Source organism: Neoarius graeffei, chromosome 15, assembly GCF_027579695.1.
Source record: "Neoarius graeffei isolate fNeoGra1 chromosome 15, fNeoGra1.pri, whole genome shotgun sequence".
Classification (NCBI taxonomy): Eukaryota; Metazoa; Chordata; class Actinopteri; order Siluriformes; family Ariidae; genus Neoarius; species Neoarius graeffei.
The window spans coordinates 45386185-45407898 of NC_083583.1; the positions used below are offsets into that span (position 1 = coordinate 45386185).

General features: G+C 41.5%; 1 protein-coding gene across 2 annotated transcripts; it reads right to left on the reverse strand.

The window, feature by feature from the left end:
• Positions 1-5949: 5949 nt before the first annotated feature.
• btbd2a (BTB (POZ) domain containing 2a) lies at positions 5950-21491 on the reverse strand. Of its 2 annotated transcripts, none has more exons than XM_060941446.1 (9): positions 20484-21491; positions 20025-20144; positions 18149-18305; positions 17425-17530; positions 16605-16802; positions 12360-12552; positions 12142-12229; positions 6912-7058; positions 5950-6822 (listed from the first exon to the last, which is right to left on the reverse strand). In XM_060941446.1, the coding sequence occupies exons 1-9, from the start codon at positions 21107-21109 to the stop codon at positions 6661-6663; spliced, it is 1797 nt and encodes a 598-aa protein (XP_060797429.1). In that variant the 5' UTR covers positions 21110-21491; the 3' UTR covers positions 5950-6660. The 2 variants fall into 2 exon arrangements, with proteins under 2 accessions (XP_060797429.1, XP_060797430.1); XM_060941447.1 differs by having other exon boundaries at positions 20574-21486.
• Between the last annotated feature and the right edge of the window lie 223 nt (positions 21492-21714).

The window sequence follows — 21714 nt, forward strand, 5'->3', positions numbered from 1 at the left end:
TCTTGCCTCCTGACTTTTTTTTTTTTTTTTTCTTCCTGTATGCTTTCTGTACAGTAGGAAGGAAATGGTAAAGTTCTTGGTAAAACTACCTCAAAGTGGTACCACAATTTGACTTGTCTAAGGCAGGTAAATTGTTCTAGGAGGATTTGACACTGTATCCTGGTGGTGCATGATTGAACGAGATGGTCAATGACTGCATGGTTCACTCTGGCCCTGTCTAATCCTGAAATCAGAATCAAGTTTATGACCAAGTATGTTCTCACATACAAGGAGTTTGCTTTGGTGATTTGGGGCTTGAACAGTTTAAACAGAAATTTAGCCAAGACAAAGTAGTTATATACCTAGAATAAGAAATGGAAGAATCTGAAATATGCAAGTTTGAAGTGGATATCATTTTAAGGGGTATGTGCATGAGTTGCTGGAGTCCAAGCTGTACAGTATTTGATTTAATTAGCTTTTGCCATAGCAAGATGTATGTAATTATGGCTGGGAAACCACTCCAGCTTGTGCCAGTTACAGTGGGCCCGTTGTACTGAATCTGCATGTCTTTGGACTGGGGAGGAGGAACCAGAGCACCTGGAGGAAACCCATGCAGACAGAGGGAGAACATGCAAACACCACACAGAAAGGACCCTGTTGGCTGCGAGGTTCAAACCCGGAACCTTCTTGCTGTGAGGTGACAGTGATGACCACTACACCGCTGTGCTGCCCAATTTTTATTTCTGCAGTGTCATCTCCATGTACTGTGAGCTCTCATGGTAGCCGTGGGGTTTTAAAAGTCTTAAGGCCTTAATTTTGGAATATTAAATTTAAGTCTTAAATTGCTTTGCCCAAGTCTTAATTTTTTAAACAAAGGTCTTAAATTTACTCGTACTATTCTACAATGTGAAAATGTGGGTTTTGCGTAACATCAGTGAATTTCTTGGAGTATGCACAAAGAAACAATATTGATACATTTTCACGCTGGCGAAATCATCGGAGTCCGTGGTAGAGAGGAGACTCCACGAATCGCAGCATGGGGAAGTGTCGTTTTAATCAGCAGTGGCTTTCAGATGAAAGATATCGTGATTGGGTGAGGGAGGTTCCTGGAAGCGGCATTGAAGCAAGATGCTGTGTTTGTCGAAAGACCTTCAAGTTGTCCACTATAGGTCATTTTGCTTTAGAGTCTCACATGAGCTCAAAGCACATTGTATCTGCCCTCCACCAGCCCATCGCTCAGTTCTGCACGGTTCAGTCTCCGAATGCACCTGGAGTTGGCACTAGCACCACTGTCGAACGTCAGCAGCATCAACCAAGCCAGACATCATCGGCAAGGCTAGCAACAACACAAGGGCCGAGCAGTGGCATGATGGGTGTCAGTGGAACCCTGACACTTCGGGCAGAGGTGCTCTGGATTTTAAAAACAATTACGGAACATCACTCGTACAGCTCGAATGAGGGCATAAGCGAACTCTTTAAGGCTGTGTTCCCAGACTCGGAAGTCGCTACAACATTCTCCTGTGGAAAAAACAAAACGTCTTACATGACAAAATTCAGTCTTGCTCCTTATATAACAGAGTTGGTCAAAGACGTTAATGAGGCAAGTGGTGGATTCGTCGTAATGTTCGATGAAAGTCTTAAGACGATGAAAAGTAAACAAATGGACATCCTATCTATCCACCTCCACATCTATGTCTTCCCTCCCTCCCTCCCTTGTTTACTAGGAGTATTTACATTTCTTTTTATTCTTCAAAATGTAAAATGGTTGAAGCAAGTTGAATGCTGGGAAACTAAGACAAAGAGTTTGTCTGTTTATCATCTCTGGGTGCATGGTCATAATTAGTTTAGAGACTGTTCTTTGGGCCTTGAGTTGGGCCCTCAGTTTGGCTTTTTGACTGGTGAGTGCACACCATTGTACCAATGTATTGGTACGCCAATTGCATTTTTGTGCATATTTAAGAGACTTTAGGCTTACCTCTTATCTATCTATCTATCTATCCCCCTCATCTCTTATCTATCTATGCCCCTCTGTATCTCTCTCCCTCCCTCGTTTACAAGGGTACAAAATGTAAAATGGTTGAAGCAAGTGCTGGGAAACTAAGACAAAGAGTTTGTCTGTTTAGAGTGTTGTGAATGTTTTGATATTTTATTTTTAAAAAATACACCCACATCACATTTTTATTTTAAGTATCATCTTTGGGTGCATGGTCATAATTAGTTCAGAGACAGTTCTTTAGGCCTCGAGTTAGGCCCTCAGTTTGGCTTTTTGACTGGTGAGTGCACACCTTTAGGCATTAATGTGTTGGTATGCCTATTGCATTTTTGTGTACCTTTAAGGCCATGACTTGGACCCTACATTGTGCTCCTTTCTTCCAGGTTTAGACTTGTTTTTTTGTCTTGAATGTGAAGATTCGACAAGCAATGCACATAATGACTTAAGTATATAACTTTTATAATAAAAGTATTTTTACTTGAAACATTTGTCATTATTGGGAATTTGATCTGGTGCTCTACGACCGCATAATGGGTGCGATGTAGGTCTTAATTCTCATTTAAGTGGTCTTAAAAAGGTCTTAAAAAAGTCTTAAATTTATGGTGGTCAAACCTGGGGAAACCCTGTCTCTGAAAACGATTTGGCCTTCATCAAGTAGTGCAAGGACTGCTCTGGTTTTCTAATCAACCTGATTGATGTGCAGAAATGGGTCATGTGATGAAGATGGAGAAGAGACTGAAGAGTGCCTAAGAGGAAGAGAATGTGTAATGGGCCAAGTCAATAACCAAGCTGTACATAGTGTGCCAGAATGTGCAGTAAAGGTTCACAGAATGGATGAGATATGATCTTGAAATGTGCAAAATTGCAGCTGAGAAACAAAGTGCATTAATGTCATAGATTGGAAGTGTGTGGTTAGTCACTGGGGGTTTCTGACCTTATTGATGAGGCCAGCTGCAGTGGGGAAAAAGCTGGCCTTTTGGTATGAGGTTTTGGTTTTAATTGACCACACCCTCCTACCAGACAGCAGTGGTTCAAAAAGTTTGTGTCCAGGGTGGGAGGGGTCAGCTGCAATGCTTTCTGCTGTTCTCAGAGTCCTGAATAGACAGAAGGTTGTGCTGCAATCTGCCCTTATTCCTGGCAGTGGTGGTGGCATACCAGACCGTGATGGAGGTGAGAACGGACTCAATAATGGTGGTGTAAAAGTGCACCATCGTTGTCTTTGGCAGATCAAACTTCAGCTGCTGCAGGAAGTACATCCTCTGCTGGGCTTTCTTGGTGAGAGAGCAGGCACACGTCTCCCACACGTCTCCTCAAGTCCTGGGTGATTATAGTGCCCAGAAAGCAGAAATACTTCACAGAGGTTACTGGGGAGTCAAGCAGGGTGATGGGGGAAGTGTGTGGCAGAGCTCCTCCTGAAGTCTACAATCATCTCCGCTGTCTTTAGAGCATTGAGCTCCAAGTTGTTCTGCCTGCACCAGGACCCCAGATGGTCAATCTCCCACCTGTAGGCAGACTCCTCCTCATCAGAGATGAGTAATGAGGGTGGTGGTGTCTGCGAACTTTAGGAGCTTGACAGACTGATGACTGGAGGTGCAGCTGTTGGTGTACAGGGAGAAGAGGAGAGGAGAAAGGACGCGGGGGGGGGGGGGATGGTTCACGACTCAGAGATGTTTGTCCAGCTTCACGTGTTGCTTCCTGTCAGACAGGAAGTCAGTGATCCACCTGCAGGTGGAGTCAGGAAGTGGGCCACCTTGTGCAATAAATGTTGCAAGTTATATGCACCTTAGGAATACCTACCTATTTGCCAGAAATAATCCAAAACAGCGAGGAATTGACTGAGAAGAAATGATTTTTAACTGCTCACTAAGACTGAATTAGTCCATAACTTCATTAATAATTGTAATTAAGCAAATTTAGGTAGAAGTCATGTGCACCCTAGGTACCCCTACCTTCATGTCAGAAAGAATCAAAATCGGTGAAAAATTGAGGGAGAAAAAGTGATGTGTGGTATCTGCTCATTAGGGCTTAATTACTCCATATCTTCATTATTAATTGCAATTATTCAAATTTGGGTAGAAGCACACCAGGCAGACCTACCTTCCTGCCAAAAATTATTTTTAAAAAAATTAGAGAAGAAGCGATCTTCGCGAAATGTGGATAACGCCAGACAGATGACGGACAACACACAATGGCATAAACTCACTGCCTGTCGGCCGGATGAGCTAATAATAGTATTTTGTTCAAGCTCTTATCTTCCTTTATACAACCCCGATTCCAAAAAAGTTGGGACAGAGTACAAATTGTAAATAAAAACGAAATGCAATGATGAAGTTTCAAAATTCCATATTTTATTCAGAATAGAACATAGATGACATATCAAATGTTTAAACTGAGAAAATGTATCATTTAAAGAGAAAAATTAGGTGATTTTAAATTTCATGACAACACCACATCTCAAAAAAGTTGGGACAAGGCCATGTTTACCACTGTGAGACATCCCCTTTTCTCTTTACAACAGTCTGTAAACGTCTGGGGACTGAGGAGACAAGTTGCTCAAGTTTAGGGATAGGAATGTTAACCCATTTTTGTCTAATGTAGGATTCTAGTTGCTCAACTGTCTTAGGTCTTTTTTGTCGTATCTTCCGTTTTATGATGCGCCAAATGTTTTCTATGGGTGAAAGATCTGGACTGCAGTCTGGCCAGTTCAGTACCCGGACCCTTCTTCTACGCAGCCATGATGCTGTAATTGATGCAGTATGTGGTTTGGCATTGTCATGTTGGAAAATGCAAGGTCTTCCCTGAAAGAGACGTCGTCTGGATGGGAGCATATGTTGCTCTAGAACCTGGATATACCTTTCAGCATTGATGGTGTCTTTCCAGATGTGTTAGCTGCCCATGCCACATACACTAATGCAACCCCATACCATCAGAGATGCAGGCTTCTGAACTGAGTGCTGATAACAACTTGGGTCGTCTTTCTCCTCTTTAGTCCGAATGACACGGCGTCCCTGATTTCCATAAAGAACTTCAAATTTTGATTCGTCTGACCACAGAACAGTTTTCCACTTTGCCACAGTCCATTTTAAATGAGCCTTGGCCCAGAGAAGACGTCTGCGCTTCTGGATCATGTTTAGATACGGCTTCTTCTTTGAACTATAGAGTTTTAGCTGGCAACGGCGGATGGCACGGTGAATTGCGTTCACAGATAATGTTCTCTGGAAATATTCCTGAGCCCATTTTGTGATTTCCAATACAGAAGCATGCCTGTATGTGATGCAGTGCCGTCTAAGGGCCCGACGATCACGGGCACCCAGTCTGGTTTACCGGCCTTGACCCTTACGCACAGAGATTCTTCCAGATTCTCTGAATCTTTTGATGATATTATGCACTGTAGATGATATGTTCAAACTCTTTGCAATTTTACACTGTCGAACTCCTTTCTGATATTGCTCCACTATTTGTCGGCGCAGAATTAGGGGGATTGGTGATCCTCTTCCCATCTTTACTTCTGAGAGCCGCTGCCACTCCAAGATGCTCTTTTTATACCCAGTCATGTTAATGACCTATTGCCAATTGACCTAATGAGTTGCAATTTGGTCCTCCAGCTGTTCCTTTTTTGTACCTTTAACTTTTCCAGCCTCTTATTGCCCCTGTCCCAACTTTTTTGAGATGTGTTGCTGTCATGAAATTTCAAATGAGCCAATATTTGGCATGAAATTTCAAAATGTCTCACTTTCGACATTTTGTGAATACAAGATCAGTTTTTGAGATTTGTAAATTATTGCATTCCGTTTTTATTTACAATTTGTACTTTGTCCCAACTTTTTTGGAATCGGGGTTGTATATCACAGTTATGTAGACTATCGCCATTCTCGGATGAATGAAACCAGATATATTTAAACTTGACTCAGTTACTTCTGAAAACTTAAGACCCATGAAGGGATCAGGTGTAAATCAGGTCAGCAAGCATTACTCCATTTGTGAAGTGAAGAAGCACAAAGTGTACACACTTTAATTGAACACAATGTATTTACAGCACTCTTACAATGACAAAGTACATAAGCAACATATGGATTAGCAAGTATACATACATTCATTTAGGTTATCCTCATTCAGTTCAGAATAGTTGAGCATGAAAAGCATGTTTTGAATGTAAGTGCTCCATTAGAATTTGTACTGAAGATTAAGGGCATTTACAGTTCAACAGCATTCCTTGTAAACATACTTTTCCAAATGTTCTCTACAATGCCTCAAATGTAACAGTCTGTTTCACACATGTAGTGTATTTTGCCCAAACACATTTTGCAGTGGTATCTGGGTCAAAAGTGCATCAGTGCTCAGAACCTCTAAACATTATTTACTAGAGTCAAAATGTGGACCCAGTTCAGACCCGTTTAACACTAAACTGACATGAAGCTGTCTGTTATTGAGTGGTAAAGCTCTACTGACAGCATCTGACCAATCAGATATCGCAATTTGGTCATAGGTTCAAGCTTTAAACAAACAATGAGGTGCTACACAAATAGGAAAACAAATCTGTACCCAGTGCACAACTGGGTGGGAGAGATTTCTCATGCTCAGACAAAGAAAAATCTTTATTTGGTTGCTGATGTGTACACCAGAGCAGTTCTCTGAAAGAGTAATAAGTAGTGAAAGAGTCCACACACTAAACAGATCCACATCCATCATTATGTGTAAAAGATGAGCTCAGGAATTTGTCCATCTTCTACTGAAGTGCCATTGTTGTTGCCCGCTGCGTAGCAGAAGGTAAAGCAGGTCTTCGTGCCTGTAGCCGGAGCTTCATGAGTGACTTTGCGCATCCCTTTAGTTCCATAGTGGGAGTCTGGTCCCTACATATAACCAAATACAATCTTTTTTAATTAATTTGATTTTTTAAGATTGTTTGAATGGTTATAAAACACTGCGCTCAAAAGACTACCTTAAGTGTTGCACAGGCAATGTAGTTGACACTAGGGAGAATCTCCACAGGCTCTTTAAACATCACACGGAAGGTATTAGCCGTGCCGTCGCAGCTGAAGCCAGTGTCATTCTGCCCCAAGACTGTGTTGCTGTCTGTGTGAATGATCTAAGTAGAAAGATTTTTGCTTTGTATAAACAAAATTATTCTATCCACAGTCACTGGATATGAGCAGTCTTGCACTCTGACTGGCTACTCTACTACTAGGCTATCAGCTCATATAGACCCCTTCGCAGTAAACGCCATTCATACGTAAGAGGAAATTGCGCGCGCAGCCTGGACCCAAAAAAGACTCAGAAATGCCTAGTTGTTGTGTTGTCGGGTGTCAGAATCGTAGCAGTGATGGGGTTAAAATGTACAGAATTCCAGCAGGATCTCACCCATTCCAAAAAAAAAAAAAAATCGCCGACGTCTATGGCTACAAGCCATCAAACGTGTAGACTGGGATGAAAGCACTATCAAAAATGCAGCGCCCACTTCACCACAGGTAAGATCAGGCTATTTATTAAATCTTTCTTTTTTATTCTTTCTAGTCTTCGTTTACTGATGTAGCAAAATACTTTGGTAACGTTTGTCTGATTAGCTGGGTCATAGTTACACAATGTAATGAATATTGTTAGCATGTTAACTTAGCTTTGCATGCAATTTTGTTTGTAGGAGAGGTCTCGCTTGACTCAAGCAGTCCAGATTTTGTGCCATCATTATTTGTGTATGCCGAAAATCACAATTTTAAAGCAAGGATGGAAAGGTAAAATTGTGTGCCCTCACTCTAAATGCCAACTTACGCTGACTGCTCTAACCTAGCTCCCGCCCCGTTCAGTTTCATTTCTGCTCTCTGCCTCTCGCTTTTTACGCAGCTCTGATTTCTCTTAGCTGCACTCTTTACACTATCATTCCTTTCATGCCATTACCTCCTGCAAATTGCTGTTTAGTGTTGGTATTTGCTGTTGTAGCTAAAGCCACATTGCCATCACATCACTGGCATAATTAGATTAAAACAAAATGAATATGAATGTCCCATTGTTAATCAAGTTGTACATGTCCGCACATAACATAATCATATGCGTCTAAAGACTTGTAGGCACGAAGTTTTTTGTGGGTGTACACTGAAGTCTTGTCAATAAGGTACGAGTATATATCTGGCCATTGTATACCAGGGAACTTACTAACATCGTCCGTCCACTCTTTAATTAAATGCGGATCCGGTAGGCGATGTCCACTTGTTAGAGTTAACTTATTTATGTAGCATTCTCGATCTTGTAACGACAATTGTTTTGCATAATCTGACAGCTCATAATGCCGATCTATGGGCAGCACCATTGTTTCTCAGTCCAGGCTGCGCGCGCATCCTGGCAACGGTCGGTTTGTTTACAAACATGCGAAGGGGTCTATACCATGAGTAGAGAAAAACAAAATGGCGAAGAGTGTTGCTGAGCCAACCGATGACGAAATAAAAACTACTTGAAAACAAAACCCCACAAATTATCAAGTATTTTAAAGAAATAGAAATAGCTAAAAGAATATAGTTTGTTCCCCCCCCATATCTCCTGTTCCACACTCCAGCCCAGTCGGTGGTGGTAATGCACCTTTAAGTTGAACCACCAAAAAACACAAGAAGCCGGCGACACCCCCCCCCCCAAAAAAGTAACAAAAATATGGAATAAAAAGTATTTGATGGTAAGAACATCTTCCCCCCCAAGAATTATTATTATAGTGTTTTTCACAAATTGCTCCTGTCATTTTGCCGGTTTGTTTACATTCTAAGTGGAAATTATTTTGGATGTTTTTATTTATCGAATTTGCAAGAAATAAAAATGCTTCGTTTCTCAAAATCCAGTAAATGTGGATAGAATAAAACCATTATTCCACTCAATCTCGTAATACATGGCTTATAGCCAACTCGGCGCTACGTGCCTTGTTGGCTATCAGCTCATGTACGACTCGATTTCGTCGAATAAATCCATTATATCAACAATACTTCATAAATTTGGTTTCACAAGGACATTTTGGTACCCATAAATAACACACAGCTTGGTATTAATTGCTATGGCAACAATGAGTTGAACGTGCACCAACACATGGAGATCATTTAAAATGAGATACTGTTTTGTTTTTTAAATGAACTATATGCCACACACACACACACACACACACACACAGGTTACTGTACTCTCGCTTTTCCTCTTCACACTGTATACCTCAGACTTTGAGTACAACTCAAGAATCTTGTCATTTGCAGAAATTCTCGGACGATTCTGCAGTTGTTGGGTGGGTCAGTGGTGGACAGGAGACCAAGTACAGAGAACTGGTGGACCACTTTGCGGTGTGGCATGGGAATAACCACTTCCTCTTAAACGTGGCCAAAAAATGGAGATGGTTGTGGATTTTAGGAGGATCAGGACTAGGCTGAACACAATTTCCATCCAGGGAGAAGTCGTCGAGGGATACAAATACCTGGGTGTTCACCAGAACAACAGACTGGACTGGAAATGCAACAACTGAGGCTGTCTACAAGCAGGGACACAGCAGAGACTACTTCTTAAGGAAGCTAAGGTCCTTTAATGTGTGCAGCAAGACGGTGCACATCTTTTACCAGTCTGATGTTGCTAGTGCAATTTACTTTGCAGCCATATGTTGGGCCAACAGCATCAGAGCCATTCAGTGCGTTTACATGCACATCCAAATCGAGCTACTGTCGGTAATCGAGCTAAGGGTCCCAGCAGGGGTGCCAGAGAAATCCAATCCTACATGCACACAAGGAAATCGAGCTATTGTGTGAGGTACATTGTGCACCCGAGCCACAGGTGGCGCTACACGCCCCATCGTGTTGGTACACTTCCGGTTGTCGTCATGAAGAAGAGGAGTGATTTCCACTTTACATTCACACCACATGTCATTGCCACCTGTTGGCTACAAACTGTCCTGCGCAGACCACTGTTTTGTAAGACAACTTATTTTGCACAATTATATATTTTTCTAAAGTCCATTTTTTGCTTACAATTTAACTTATGTCTTAATAAACACACAAAGTTCAATTGTTTTTTTTTGTCTCCTTGTTCCTCCTGACCTCTTCTGCTGCTCGCTACTACTACTGTTGTCATGCCGACCGAGGCTGTTGCGTTTCCCACTTGTGGTCTCGTCACTCGTCACTTCCGGAAGGGAAGTAAGTAGCTCGACTACGTAGCTCGATAGGGTTACATGCACTAAGTAGCTCAGCTACAATCGCATAATCTAGGTCGCGTAGCTCGATTACGAGAAATCCAGTTCATTTCGATTTCAGCCGAGCTAAGGTGTATCCATGGCATTTAGAACTTCGATTTCAGTCAAGCTACGGCAGAAATTCGATTTTCTCTATGTGCATGTAAACGCACTGAGTGACATGAAGAAAGTGAACAAGTTGATAAAGGTGGCTGGCTCTGTACTGGGGACTGCTGTGGAGCCCCTCAGGCTGATGATACACAGGGCAACTTTTTGGGCAATGCTGCTGGGCAATTATGCTGACACTTTCCCATTGAGATTGGGCAACATAATTTCTATCTGAACGTGTCTGTGAAGATTCTCAATCATCCAGGTCATAGTAAACTGTGGGTGGTAGAAATGGGCAACTGGACTTGCTTGAAGATTCTTGAAAACGTTTCACCTCTCGTCCAAAAGGCTCTCGTTCCAAGAGGTGAAACGTTTTCAAGAATCTTCAAGCCAGTCCAGTTGCCCATTTCTACCACCCACAGTTCTATCTGAACGATTTCGATCATTTTGGCCGACTTTTTCAGATCATCCAATCAGAGGGCTAGCAGCAAATCACACGACCACCTGAGAGCTTCTGAAATTTTCAACCAAGATGGCAGCATTTCCAACAGTGGAGTGAAGAAATAGAGAGACAACTTGTATCGTTTTATGCTGGTAAACTGTTGTGTAAACCCAAAGTGGTGAATTTACCTAATCAAATGCTCAGAAAACCAACAGACATCTATTTTTATGGGCTCAGGTTGTAATTAAGACTGATATTTTTCAGTTAAGTGTAAACTGCCGTAAGCTAACCACCACCGCTCCATAGTGATTGGATGGGATTTGGTTTTTGCTAACATAGTTAGCTGAAAGTTATCGCTAGCTATGTAGGGATAACATTAGCTCTCTTGCATCAAGTTAAAAGTGATAGGCAGCTCATGATTTTTTTTTTTTTGAGAGTTGTAATAGAGATTGTCTAATTTATTGCCTGATCTAATTCACATACAGGAGCACAATGACTTGTGGAACCCAAGGGCAAAACAGTATAAACTTCAGGATCTAAAGAAGAAAGCCTTTCAGGAGCTCTGTCAGCCCCTTTTCCTCCTCAGCAGCCATCTCCTGGTCAATGTGCTTTTTTCTTTTTTGCCGAGATGAGAATTAAACAATTGTGTTTTTGTGATGCATGTCAGTTATTAGTTACAGCATATGTGATTGAGGCTAGTAGCATGTTTTAAAGAGACTCAAGTGTGTCTTATTAATAGAATAAATGTGGTTATTTTGACTTATAAATGCTAAAATAACGGCAAATTATCTTCTGACCAGAGTGTCTATTCAGTTTTGTTCCGGAAGTGATACTAGAGCGAAATAAAGGCTGAAGCCGAGACAATAGTGACCAGTGCAAATGTTTCAGTATCCATCTTTGCGGTGTCCGTCTCGCAATAGATTTGCTCTTATCTGATTGGTTGTTGCCTGTTGCCCTGTGTCTCACCTGGTTGCCCGTTGACAGCAACATTGCCCAAAAAGTTATCCCGTGTATCGTCACCTTTAGATTTGGTCGTTGAAAGAAGGATGTTGCACAAACTGCACAACAAAATGGACAACACTTCACATCCCTGGCACCACCTACTGCTCGATGGCAGTGTTTTCAGTCCGAGGCTCATTCAACTCCGCTGTAACAAGGACCGCTACAGGAAGTCTTTCCTGCCCACTGTAGTAGTAATATATAATGGCTCCCCTCTGTGCTGGGAGGGGAGATTTATTCTCCAAGGGGCACCTCACTCTGGATTATTTGATTTGCACATTCTACTTTTTAATTGCACAGTTTTTATTCTGTTATTTTATTTTCTACTATTTTTATCTAGTCATTTGCTGCTGCAACACGACAATTTCACTTTGGGGATTAAAAAAAAAGTGATCAATTTCCTTCCTTCCCTCCCAGTGGTTATACAGATTGCACAGGTCCTACCTGGATGTTGACTTGATAATCAGTTGGACCATGTATGGAGCCGTAAAGCCCAAATCCCACCACAAATATCCTGCGATTGACAGAAAACCTAAGGAGAATGTTAGATTACATTAAATTACATAATTGGTAACCTACCCAATTGTGTCTTACTTTAAAAACTTTACCCAATCTACACTGCCCCAATCTATCCTGCCCTACACCCGTGTTGCTGGGATTACCGGATGCGGTCGCTGGTCCCACTATATCCCCAGCGGCTCTCCACTTGACCAAAGCGTGTGATGCTGCACTCTTTCCCTCGCAGACAACAACGTGGCCGATCAATAAACTCCACATGAGGTTTGGGGTTAACGGTGAAGTGCAGGAACAGGCTGACAACCTCTCGGTCTGTCAGTATGCCTGACTGAGCTGGACCTGAAACAAACACAACCAATAAAGGTTAAGCACGAGAGTTGGTGTATTCTAAGGAGACGCTCGTTATGAAGTGTTCAGACGGACTGTTAAAGAATTCACCATAATGATGGACAAATCAATTCATGTAATTTAGAACAGACACCTTTATCCACAGTAGCTTAGTATGTAGCTGTTAAAGGAGTAAAACTGATGGTCGTAATTAATTTGCCAAACTGGACAGCGGGTCAACAAGGAAGAGGCTTTTTAATGTCACGGACTGACTCAGCACTGTTAAAGCAAGTCTTATCAGTTCTCAAGATGATCTAGGACACGTAGGGACACAGATAACAGAAGTATGCAGCATTTTTATACCCCCAATAGTTATATACTTAACATTTGCTTGTGCTTTTGACCTCGCCCGCGGCGGAGTAAGCGGGGCAAGGTATTGTAATCAGTGCGGTTTGTTTGTTTGTCTGTTAACAGTCTAGCGCAGAGGTGGGCAAACTACGGCCCGCGGGCCACATCCAGCCCGTTGGCGTTTTTAATCCGGCCCGCGGAAGACAGACAATCATATAAACACGATTGAGCAGATCTATAAACTATAAGCGTCAGTGTTATCACGTAGACCGGTGTTCTAGAGATCCGTCTTTCCAGTCAGTCGTATTCACGCGAGATTACATTTGCAGAGTGGTGCAGCGCGTGCCATGGAAGTCATTCTGGCGCCCGTGCCACTGATGATCTCGAGAACACAGGATAAAACTTTACAATGAGTGGTCCTAAAAAAAGAAAAGTGGACAGTGAGTGCAGGGTGTTCAATAAAGAATGGACAACTAAATATTTTTTTGCTGAAGTCCGATCAAAGGCTGTATGCCTTATTTGCAAAGAAACCGTTGCAGTTTTAAAGGAATATAACATCAAACGGCACTTTTCCTCCAAGCATGCTAATTATGCTAACAACCAGTCAGTGCAAGCACGGACGAATACAGCTCAGCGGTTGCTGAGTGAATGTGAGTATTAACACTTTCTCTTTTTAAAACTATGTTGGAGCTGTAATAAGATGGTAGTCACATGTTTACAGACATAATAATATAAAAAGTATAACTCTTAGTAATTTTGGTTGTCGTGGGTGGCTGCTGTAGTGCTGGTGTTTGTTTTTATGTGTATATATTTTTTTATGTGCCAATCTATTGAACTGCAAGCATTTTTCTGCTCTGCCTTTGTTGACTGAGAACTAAAATAAATGTCAATCTGATCTGCATTTGGGTCTCTGTCAGTGAAGGCCTTACAATAACACTAAAGCTTTTCCGGTTTATGTTCGATATGTATGAATTTGGTGTTGGCCCGGCCCGCCTGGCAAATTTCAAAAGTCAATGTGGCCCCTGAGCCAAAAAGTTTGCCCACCTCTGGTCTAGCGTCTAGACCAGGGGTATTCAATTAAAAGTCACTGAGGTCCAGTTATTAAATTTTGTCCAAGTAGAAGGTCCGAACCGAAGTCCAGCTTGTGTCTTATAGCCTTCCCCTATTTCCACATTTTCATATGGTTTCAACAATATTTATTGTTCATTTCCAATGCAGGAAATGAACTGAGTGCACAACTATCTCTTTTACCATAAATAAAAGTAGTCCCAGGAAAATAAATTCAAGGCCTTTATTTCAGATTAAAGAAAACAGAAACCTCAGAATAAAATAAATAAAAAAAGTGCAAACAGAGTGGAATAACTCCTTTTTCTCTTAAATTAAAGGAGGTCCCAACCTGAAGAATTGAAGGCCTACACTTCAAGTAAAAAAAAGTCAACTCAGAAAACATTAACTAAAAAGTGCAAACAGAGCATTGACTTCACATTTTCTCTTCTTTGTTCTTAAAATAAGGAGGTCCCAGCCTAAAAAAATGAGGGCCTACTTTTCAAGAAAAAAAAAGTTCACATCTTCAGAAAACAAGTGGCTTTTTTTTGCAAACAGAACATTTTTCTTTGAACTTTTCTCTTTTAATTCTTCTTTTACTTTTCTTAATGAGAAAAACGGGCATGTGGCTGACCTGCCAGTAATTTAAATCTTGGTTGGAGTGCCATTCTCATGCAGATATGTAGGTGTTCATTGTTGAGCCTAGAACGGTACTTGGTTTTGACAATGTTCATAGTGGAAAAAGCTGACTCACAGCTGTAAGTTGATCCAAACATAGTCAAGGTGTGCAGTGCTCCTTTGATTAGACCAGGGAACACACTCCAATGTGTTTATGTTGCCCCAAAATCCACGCTACTTTTAAGGAACATTCGTTTGCACGTTGCTGGGCTGTAAATGTATATGTGTGATGAGTCGGGTAGACCTGTCATACTGTGCTTGCAGTTGGGTTATTTTGCGTGCCCTCAGCTCGGACTTCAGGGGAGAACTTTGCTCAAAAGAGCTGTGCTTCGTTTCGTAGTGGCGCTTCACGTTGCCGCTTTTAATTAATGCCACGTTTTCGGAGCATATGAGGCACACTGGTTTTGAACTGCTCGCCGGAAGAATGAACATATTTCTCCGTCCATTCATCTTCAAAACAACGATTTTCCTTGTCTACTTTCCGCTGCCTTTTGGAGCAAGCCATGTTGTCTCGGTCGGTTGTCTCTTAACTTAACTCTCTTCCTCTCTGCTTGTTGCTGTGCTGTGGTGCGCTGGGTAAACTAACGATTTTATTGGCTCAACTGAGTGAAGCTATTGTCGTATTAACTGGAGTAGCAGTGCCTGCTGTCAATAGCCACGACCGTCCAAAATAATGCTTCATGAAAATTACTTAATCTCGTGAATTTACCATTGGTCACGGGTCCGGACAGAACCATCACTGGGTCCGGATCCGGACCGAGGTCCGCCATTTGGTGATGCCTGGGCTAGACGGTTGCATCGATTGACTTTAAATTTTCAGGATAGGTGGACAATGGTCCATAGATTACTTTATTTATTTATTTTATTTATTTATTTATTTTTTTTTTTGGGGGGGGGGGGGGAAATCGGGTCAAGGTCACCGTAAAGGTCAACCTTTCGGTCAAAATAACGTTTTCCATTATAACTCAAAAACGGTTGCTGACAGACAGATGTTTACTATTATGAGCGTACAGAAACTCCCATGTGGCCTTTCATTTGGCACCACGATCTTTAACCTTGGGTGACCTTGAAAGATCAAACTCAAGATCACAGATTTTCAGAGGGCTGTAACTTGGTAGACAGATATTTACCGTTATCAACTTATAGGAAGTGCCATATGGGTTTTTATTTGGCACCATGACCTTGAATGACTTTGAAATGTCAAACTCAAGGTCATGGATTTTCATAGGACTATAACCTGACAGCTGATGCTTGAGAAATATTACCATCATCAACATATAGGTATAAAATAAGTGCCGCCAGGCAAGATTTGTTTTGCCTGGCAACACTTGTTGTAGCTTACTTGCAGGAGTCCAAGAATACTGGATACTTTTGTCTATATTATGCATTTGTAAATAAATATAGCTGGCTAGTTAAATGTCTGTTGGGGTTCAAGTGAAAAAAAGTTATCAATACAAATAATGTGTTCTTTTGGTTTGACGGTTAATCATGGTGTAGAATCAGATGGTTACCTTGCTGTCAAAATTTACTGATTATAATGCATTTATGTCTATTTTTGTTTATCTGATCACATTGCTTAATCTAGTGGTTCTCATCCCTTTTGCGTCCGGCTGCAACTCCCCGAAAACGTCAAAATCTTCCTCTAGACACTCCAGATACTCGTAACTTTCCTGGCAGTCATGCTCCATTTCAGCAATAACATCAAAAAAAATTTATAAATACTGACAATATAATATTACTTATACAAAAGTCACTTTCAAAAATTTCTCTTTAAGAAGGGGAAAAAACAAGAAAGGGATGTGATCTTGTTTCCCTTTGAGTGATCTATTTAGACAAGGTTTCAAGTTTTAAATTTGACACATTCCTAGTCTTGTGTGTGAAAGAGATGGCTCATGTTCTTTAACACACTTTCATTTTGAAGTGACATTCTTATATAGCCCCCAAAAAAAACCCACACCTTTTCTAATACTGGCTAACAGAGCGCATGTTATTACCTGCTGCAAACTCCTCTATGGTCATGAGTGGGAAGCGGATGAGGCCGAGGGCTTTGCCCAGCACTCGCCTCTTGTTCTCGGGTGTTGGCTGCAGCTGCTGCCTCTGAGCCTCAGCCTCAGCCCAACGCACTGCTGCTCCAAACAGACGCACCTCACGCACCCCGAGCGTGTCCCTCTCCAATACCGCCACCAGTGTGTCTACAAAACCACCAATAATAAATGTTTTAAAACAATGCGTTTCTGAAATCTGTCTGAAGATGCTAATTAAATTTACTTTAACAATAACAAATGCAGTGTGTAATTCAAATGATATGAGAATGAACAACTTAATATAAACGTTATAATTAATTCAAAAGGAAATTCAGTGGATGATCTGCATAGGCGAAGGCAAATAAAAGATTGATCATAAATATGCTTAAGATTTCCTTATGGAATTTTTTTCCCCATTACATATTATAACATTTATGGAAGAAGTCTGTTGTGACAGTGTGTTTTCCACCAAGGGAAAGGTTTCAGGACAGAGAACTTCTCAGTAACATGACAAGCTGTCTCTATTGTCTTATTAGCTTTAATAGAGAAAACGTTTTATGAGGAAAGGACAACTCATAACTGATACAACACCGGAACTTTATTTAAAATCTAAAATTTATTTGCTAATAAATGCAAAATCATAATCATTAGCAATACAAGAGGACCCAAACACGTGACAATAATTCTTAAAATGCCTGCTGCCTAAATCAGATAATTATCAAATTATTAGTTTGCAAGTAAAAAGAATCAGATCTGTGTGTGTGGGATCAGACACTAAAATGAGAAATACCAAGGTCGATGTCAGTGAAGCCCTCAGCAGCGAGTGCATCTGCAGTGTTCTTGTCTATGTTCTCGAGGCAAAGGCTGGCAAGCTGTGGCTCGTCAAAGAGTCGCGCCTGAAAATAAAAGCAGACATGTTTCTACATAATTAAGAAGGAGTTTTACATCAGAACACCTGTTTTTAAGTTCTGGGAGTTAAAAGCAGTACTTCTGAATCTACAGTATATTTATTTCTAGTAGTCAAGGCATTTCCCTGAGGTTCGACTTGCTGTGTCAGATGTATATGCTATCATTTTAGAATTACCATAATGATGTAATCTGATTATAACTCATACCAATAAATACTTAAAAACAGCTGGCACATGAAGATAAAAAAAAAGAAAAATCACACGTCAATAAAAAAAGTGTGCATGCAAAAGAAAACAACTGTGATAGACATTAGAAAATCATCAAACTGTAACCAAATTCCTTAATGTAGGTGAAATGGCACTAGGCTATGTTACAGCTAGTCATCTAAAAGACATACTTTTGCATTTTTGCTGCTTGTACAACAATTCAAGGCATGCGTTCCTCTAAGGAACGCATGTTGTACTCTGGTGGGCTTTATAGTCCAAAAAATACCATCCTCTGGTAATAACGTTTAAGTTGCCATTCATGCACACATCCTTACAAACACCAGAGGTACACTTTTATACATCTGGAGCAAAAATCACAGGAAATCCCACAGCGCTTACCTGGGTAAGCAACATAAAAGCGTTGTCAGCTCGTAGGTTCTTCTTCAGAAATTCAACACAGTGTGCCTCGAGTGCAGGCACTGCATATTTTTTCGCAGTGTATAATGTGGTCATCACTGTCTCTGGCCCAATTTGGACCTCATCAGAGTACAGAAACCTGCAAAGGGTGGAAAACCAGTCATGGCTCTTATGAATTTACAAAAAGGTTTAACAGAAAAATCATTTATAAAAAAAAGAAGAAAAAAAGGGACTAACATGGTTTTGCTTAAGTAACATTTCTTAGATTAAACCGGTCTTGGTTGATTTGGTACATGGACTAAATGGAGAATCTCTGGTAAATTGTGTACACTTTAATTTTCACCAAACCATTTCCAAAGGCAGCTTTACGATTCAAATTTATAACACATCCCATGTAGCCATAGGACAAAATGAAGACAAAAGATGTACAATTAACACCAACAGGACATTTATCAAGTTTATAAAGTTTCACAGGACTCAAATCGTCCGTGTTCGTATATTAAAGTGCATATCACGGGTAAATTCAGGAGCAAGATCAATGTAATTCTCCTATTTTATATTAAACTTTGGTCAAATATCTGTCACATTTTGCATTTTGTGCAATTTTTTTACCTTGCACAATACCAGAAAAATTCAGCTGAAATCAAGCCATTTGAGGCGATTTGGTCCGCCTCTGAAAAAACTTGGCATTTGGATTTCCCGGCAAACATTGATTTTCGTGATGTCATCTGCGGGACGCCTCCCTCTGAATCCTACGTCAGCACTGGTTTGGTTATGAGAAAACGACCTGGTGGTTTTCTGCAAATTTCTTCAACCTTATCATGTAATTATTAAAATGGTTAACAGATGTATCGTAGGAGGGTGTAGCAACACCAATCTTGATGGAATTAGTACTCATCGTTTTCCAAAAGACCGGACAATGAGAGAGAAATGGGAGCGCTTGGTCTACACAGGCTGTGCACTGAAACCGTGCAAAGCTCGCGCAGCCTGCTGGCGCTTCTGCAGATAACATCACGAATCTGACTCCAGACTCCCTTGGGATTTTTCCAGACGTGTTTTATTTTTTTCTGCTGTAGACAGATGGCCTTGTGCAAAATTACCCTTCTGGATGAGTGTGTAAAGGGACACACTTTCATATAAAAAAAAACAAAAAAAAAAAATTGGTCCAGAATATGCACTTTAAAGGGGCCACCATTCCCAGAACCTGGTTTGTTGTTTTTGCTTTGAAAGCATGTAACTGCTACTCTGCTAGTTTGCAGCAAAACCTCTGCAAAGTCACCATCAGTGATTCAGTAACTTCAAAACCCATCTCAAAATTTTTCCTCACGTACGTGCATGGAAATTTTGAACAGAATACGCCGGAGATTTTCTTTCCTTCGCGGCAGCTCGTGAGATGGCTGAGGCCAGGTCTGGTCCATTACAACAAAAACGTAATGGATCAGTGGAAAGAATTTAAAAACAACCACTTTCACAAAACGTCTTCGATTTCACATTACAATTTATGATCCATGGCTTAGGATGTTACCGGATTGTTGTTCAAACACTGGAATACCCAGGGATGCGACTGGCAACTTGGCAAAGAGGCTTCTGGGAAGGCTGAACCTACTCCTTTAATTAATAATTTAGATATCAGGTCAGTTGCAATGGTTCTTGGAATTTCAGCAATTTGAAGATAAATTATTTATACAGAAACCAAAGGAGTGAAAAAAAAAATAAAATTAAATTTGCACTCAAATGTAAAACTGATCCTGCTTTAGCTTCAAGGGCACCTCAAGGATATAGAAGACACACGATCAGATGGAACACTACTAAAGATCATCATCATTATTCCCACCCAGTAATACTGATATGTTCTTACTTCAGGAGAGCCAGAAAAGCAGCAGGTTCCACGTCTGGCAGCTCGATCTCAGTAGATGTGGTGGCCATGCCGCCGTTAAACATGGCATCAAACACTGCGCTCCCAACGGCGAGGGCAAACCTGTCGGGACGCAAAGACGCATCACTGTGTGCTGAATAACAAGAGGTCTTAGTGATGAGGACTGGAGGTGAAAGGGTTATTTCAAAGGCAAAATAACCTGATGAACTTTCACACTCAGAGATCGGATACTTAAACATCACCCAGAACCGAAAAGAAAGACGCGAAAGCGGATCTCCTGTTGGGTTTCAAACGCAAGCTTGAACACTGAACATAAACCTTTCTGTCACATTATAAAATATTCCTTCCGTGTAAACACTGCTAGCTTCCGCCTGCGTTTCGGGGCTAAAAAGTAAACAAAATGACTTGTACAGAACTGCATTGGCCCCATTTCGGCCCTACCTGTGCGCAGGAATGCGCTGCACTCCCATCCCCTTCCCCACCAAAAAATGGACGTCGCTCAGCACCTCGTTGTTGAACAGAAACGCGAACCTTTCTTTCACCGTGCTTTTCGTCGCCTGCCAGTTGTAAACGGGCTCACGGTACACGAGCACTGAGGCTGGGCTGCCGGGGACCGAGGCCGAGACTGCGGACGCGCCTGCAGATGATGATGATGATGATGAAGAAGAAGATGATGATGAGGATGAAGAAGGTGCTGCTGCTGCTGCGTTGGACGTCGACGACGACGTGGCCGTCATGTTCATGTTGGAGGCGGCGCGCGGTGCCTCCCTGCTGGCCGTGTTGTGAGGCGCGGGCTGCCGCGGAGGATTCTGCGCGCTCGCGGACACCAGCGCGGTGTCGCGGTCGAGGCCCGGCGCCTGGGGATCAGCGTTCCCCGCGGACCCTGCACACCCCGAACCCTGGTTGCTGACAGGAACCGAGTGAGCCCCGTTGCTCGGCCGAGCGTTGCCCAGTGAGCCCGAACTGGGCGGGTTTAAACAAGCAGAGCGGCTGTTGCTCTCACCCGCGGCCATCTTGCACGGCGAGCACTGCAGGCTGGGCTGGAATAAACGCACACAACAGCGCATAACCAGAAATACGGGCTAAATGAGTCGAGAGGGCGGAGAGAAGCGGCTCGCCCAGCCGTCACCTCACTGTCTGCCATGACAAATAATATTTAGTGGTTTTAGAACACCTCGCCTTATCTTTTTCTCTACTTAAGCTCCAGTTTATGTCAGGAAGCAGACCATACACACACACACAATTTGTGTATAGGCTCATATTTCTAATCATTTCCATTTCTATCAACAAACCACAACCTCACAGACGTGTAAAATGTGTTCATTTTTATTTTATTTTACTTGTTTGAATCTTCTCTTCTCTCTCAGCAACTAAATATCAGTTATTACATACAGTGATTCATAATGCTGTTTTCAAACAATATTCTCTTAGGCAACAAAAATACTCTTCATGTGAATTCTCGGAGTAATTTCGCTTTACTGATTTTATAAACATCATTTGATTGTTTTAGACTCTGTTAATCTGAACAATTTATCCAGCATCACAAGACTGGATTAAAGTCTGGGTACAAAGCACAAACTATTATTTATACTGCTCAGGTTCAAACCAGTCAGGTATTATTATTATTATCTTAAAAAGTATAAGATTTTGCAATTAAGTTTCTAACTGAATT

What these genes read in the sequence shown, in the direction of transcription:
- btbd2a (XM_060941446.1), bottom strand. Translation starts at nt 21,109, where the DNA reads ATGCGCTGTTGTGTGCGTTTATTCCAGCCCAGCCTGCAGTGCTCGCCG. An exon ending in CTTTTATGTTGCTTACCCAG is followed by an intron (nt 17,531 to 18,148) that starts GTAAGCGCTGTG and finishes TTTTATTTTCAG; the next exon opens with GCGCGACTCTTTGACGAGCC. An exon ending in ATTATCAAGTCAACATCCAG is followed by an intron (nt 7,059 to 12,141) that starts GTAGGACCTGTG and finishes CTTTCTACTTAG; the next exon opens with ATCATTCACACAGACAGCAA.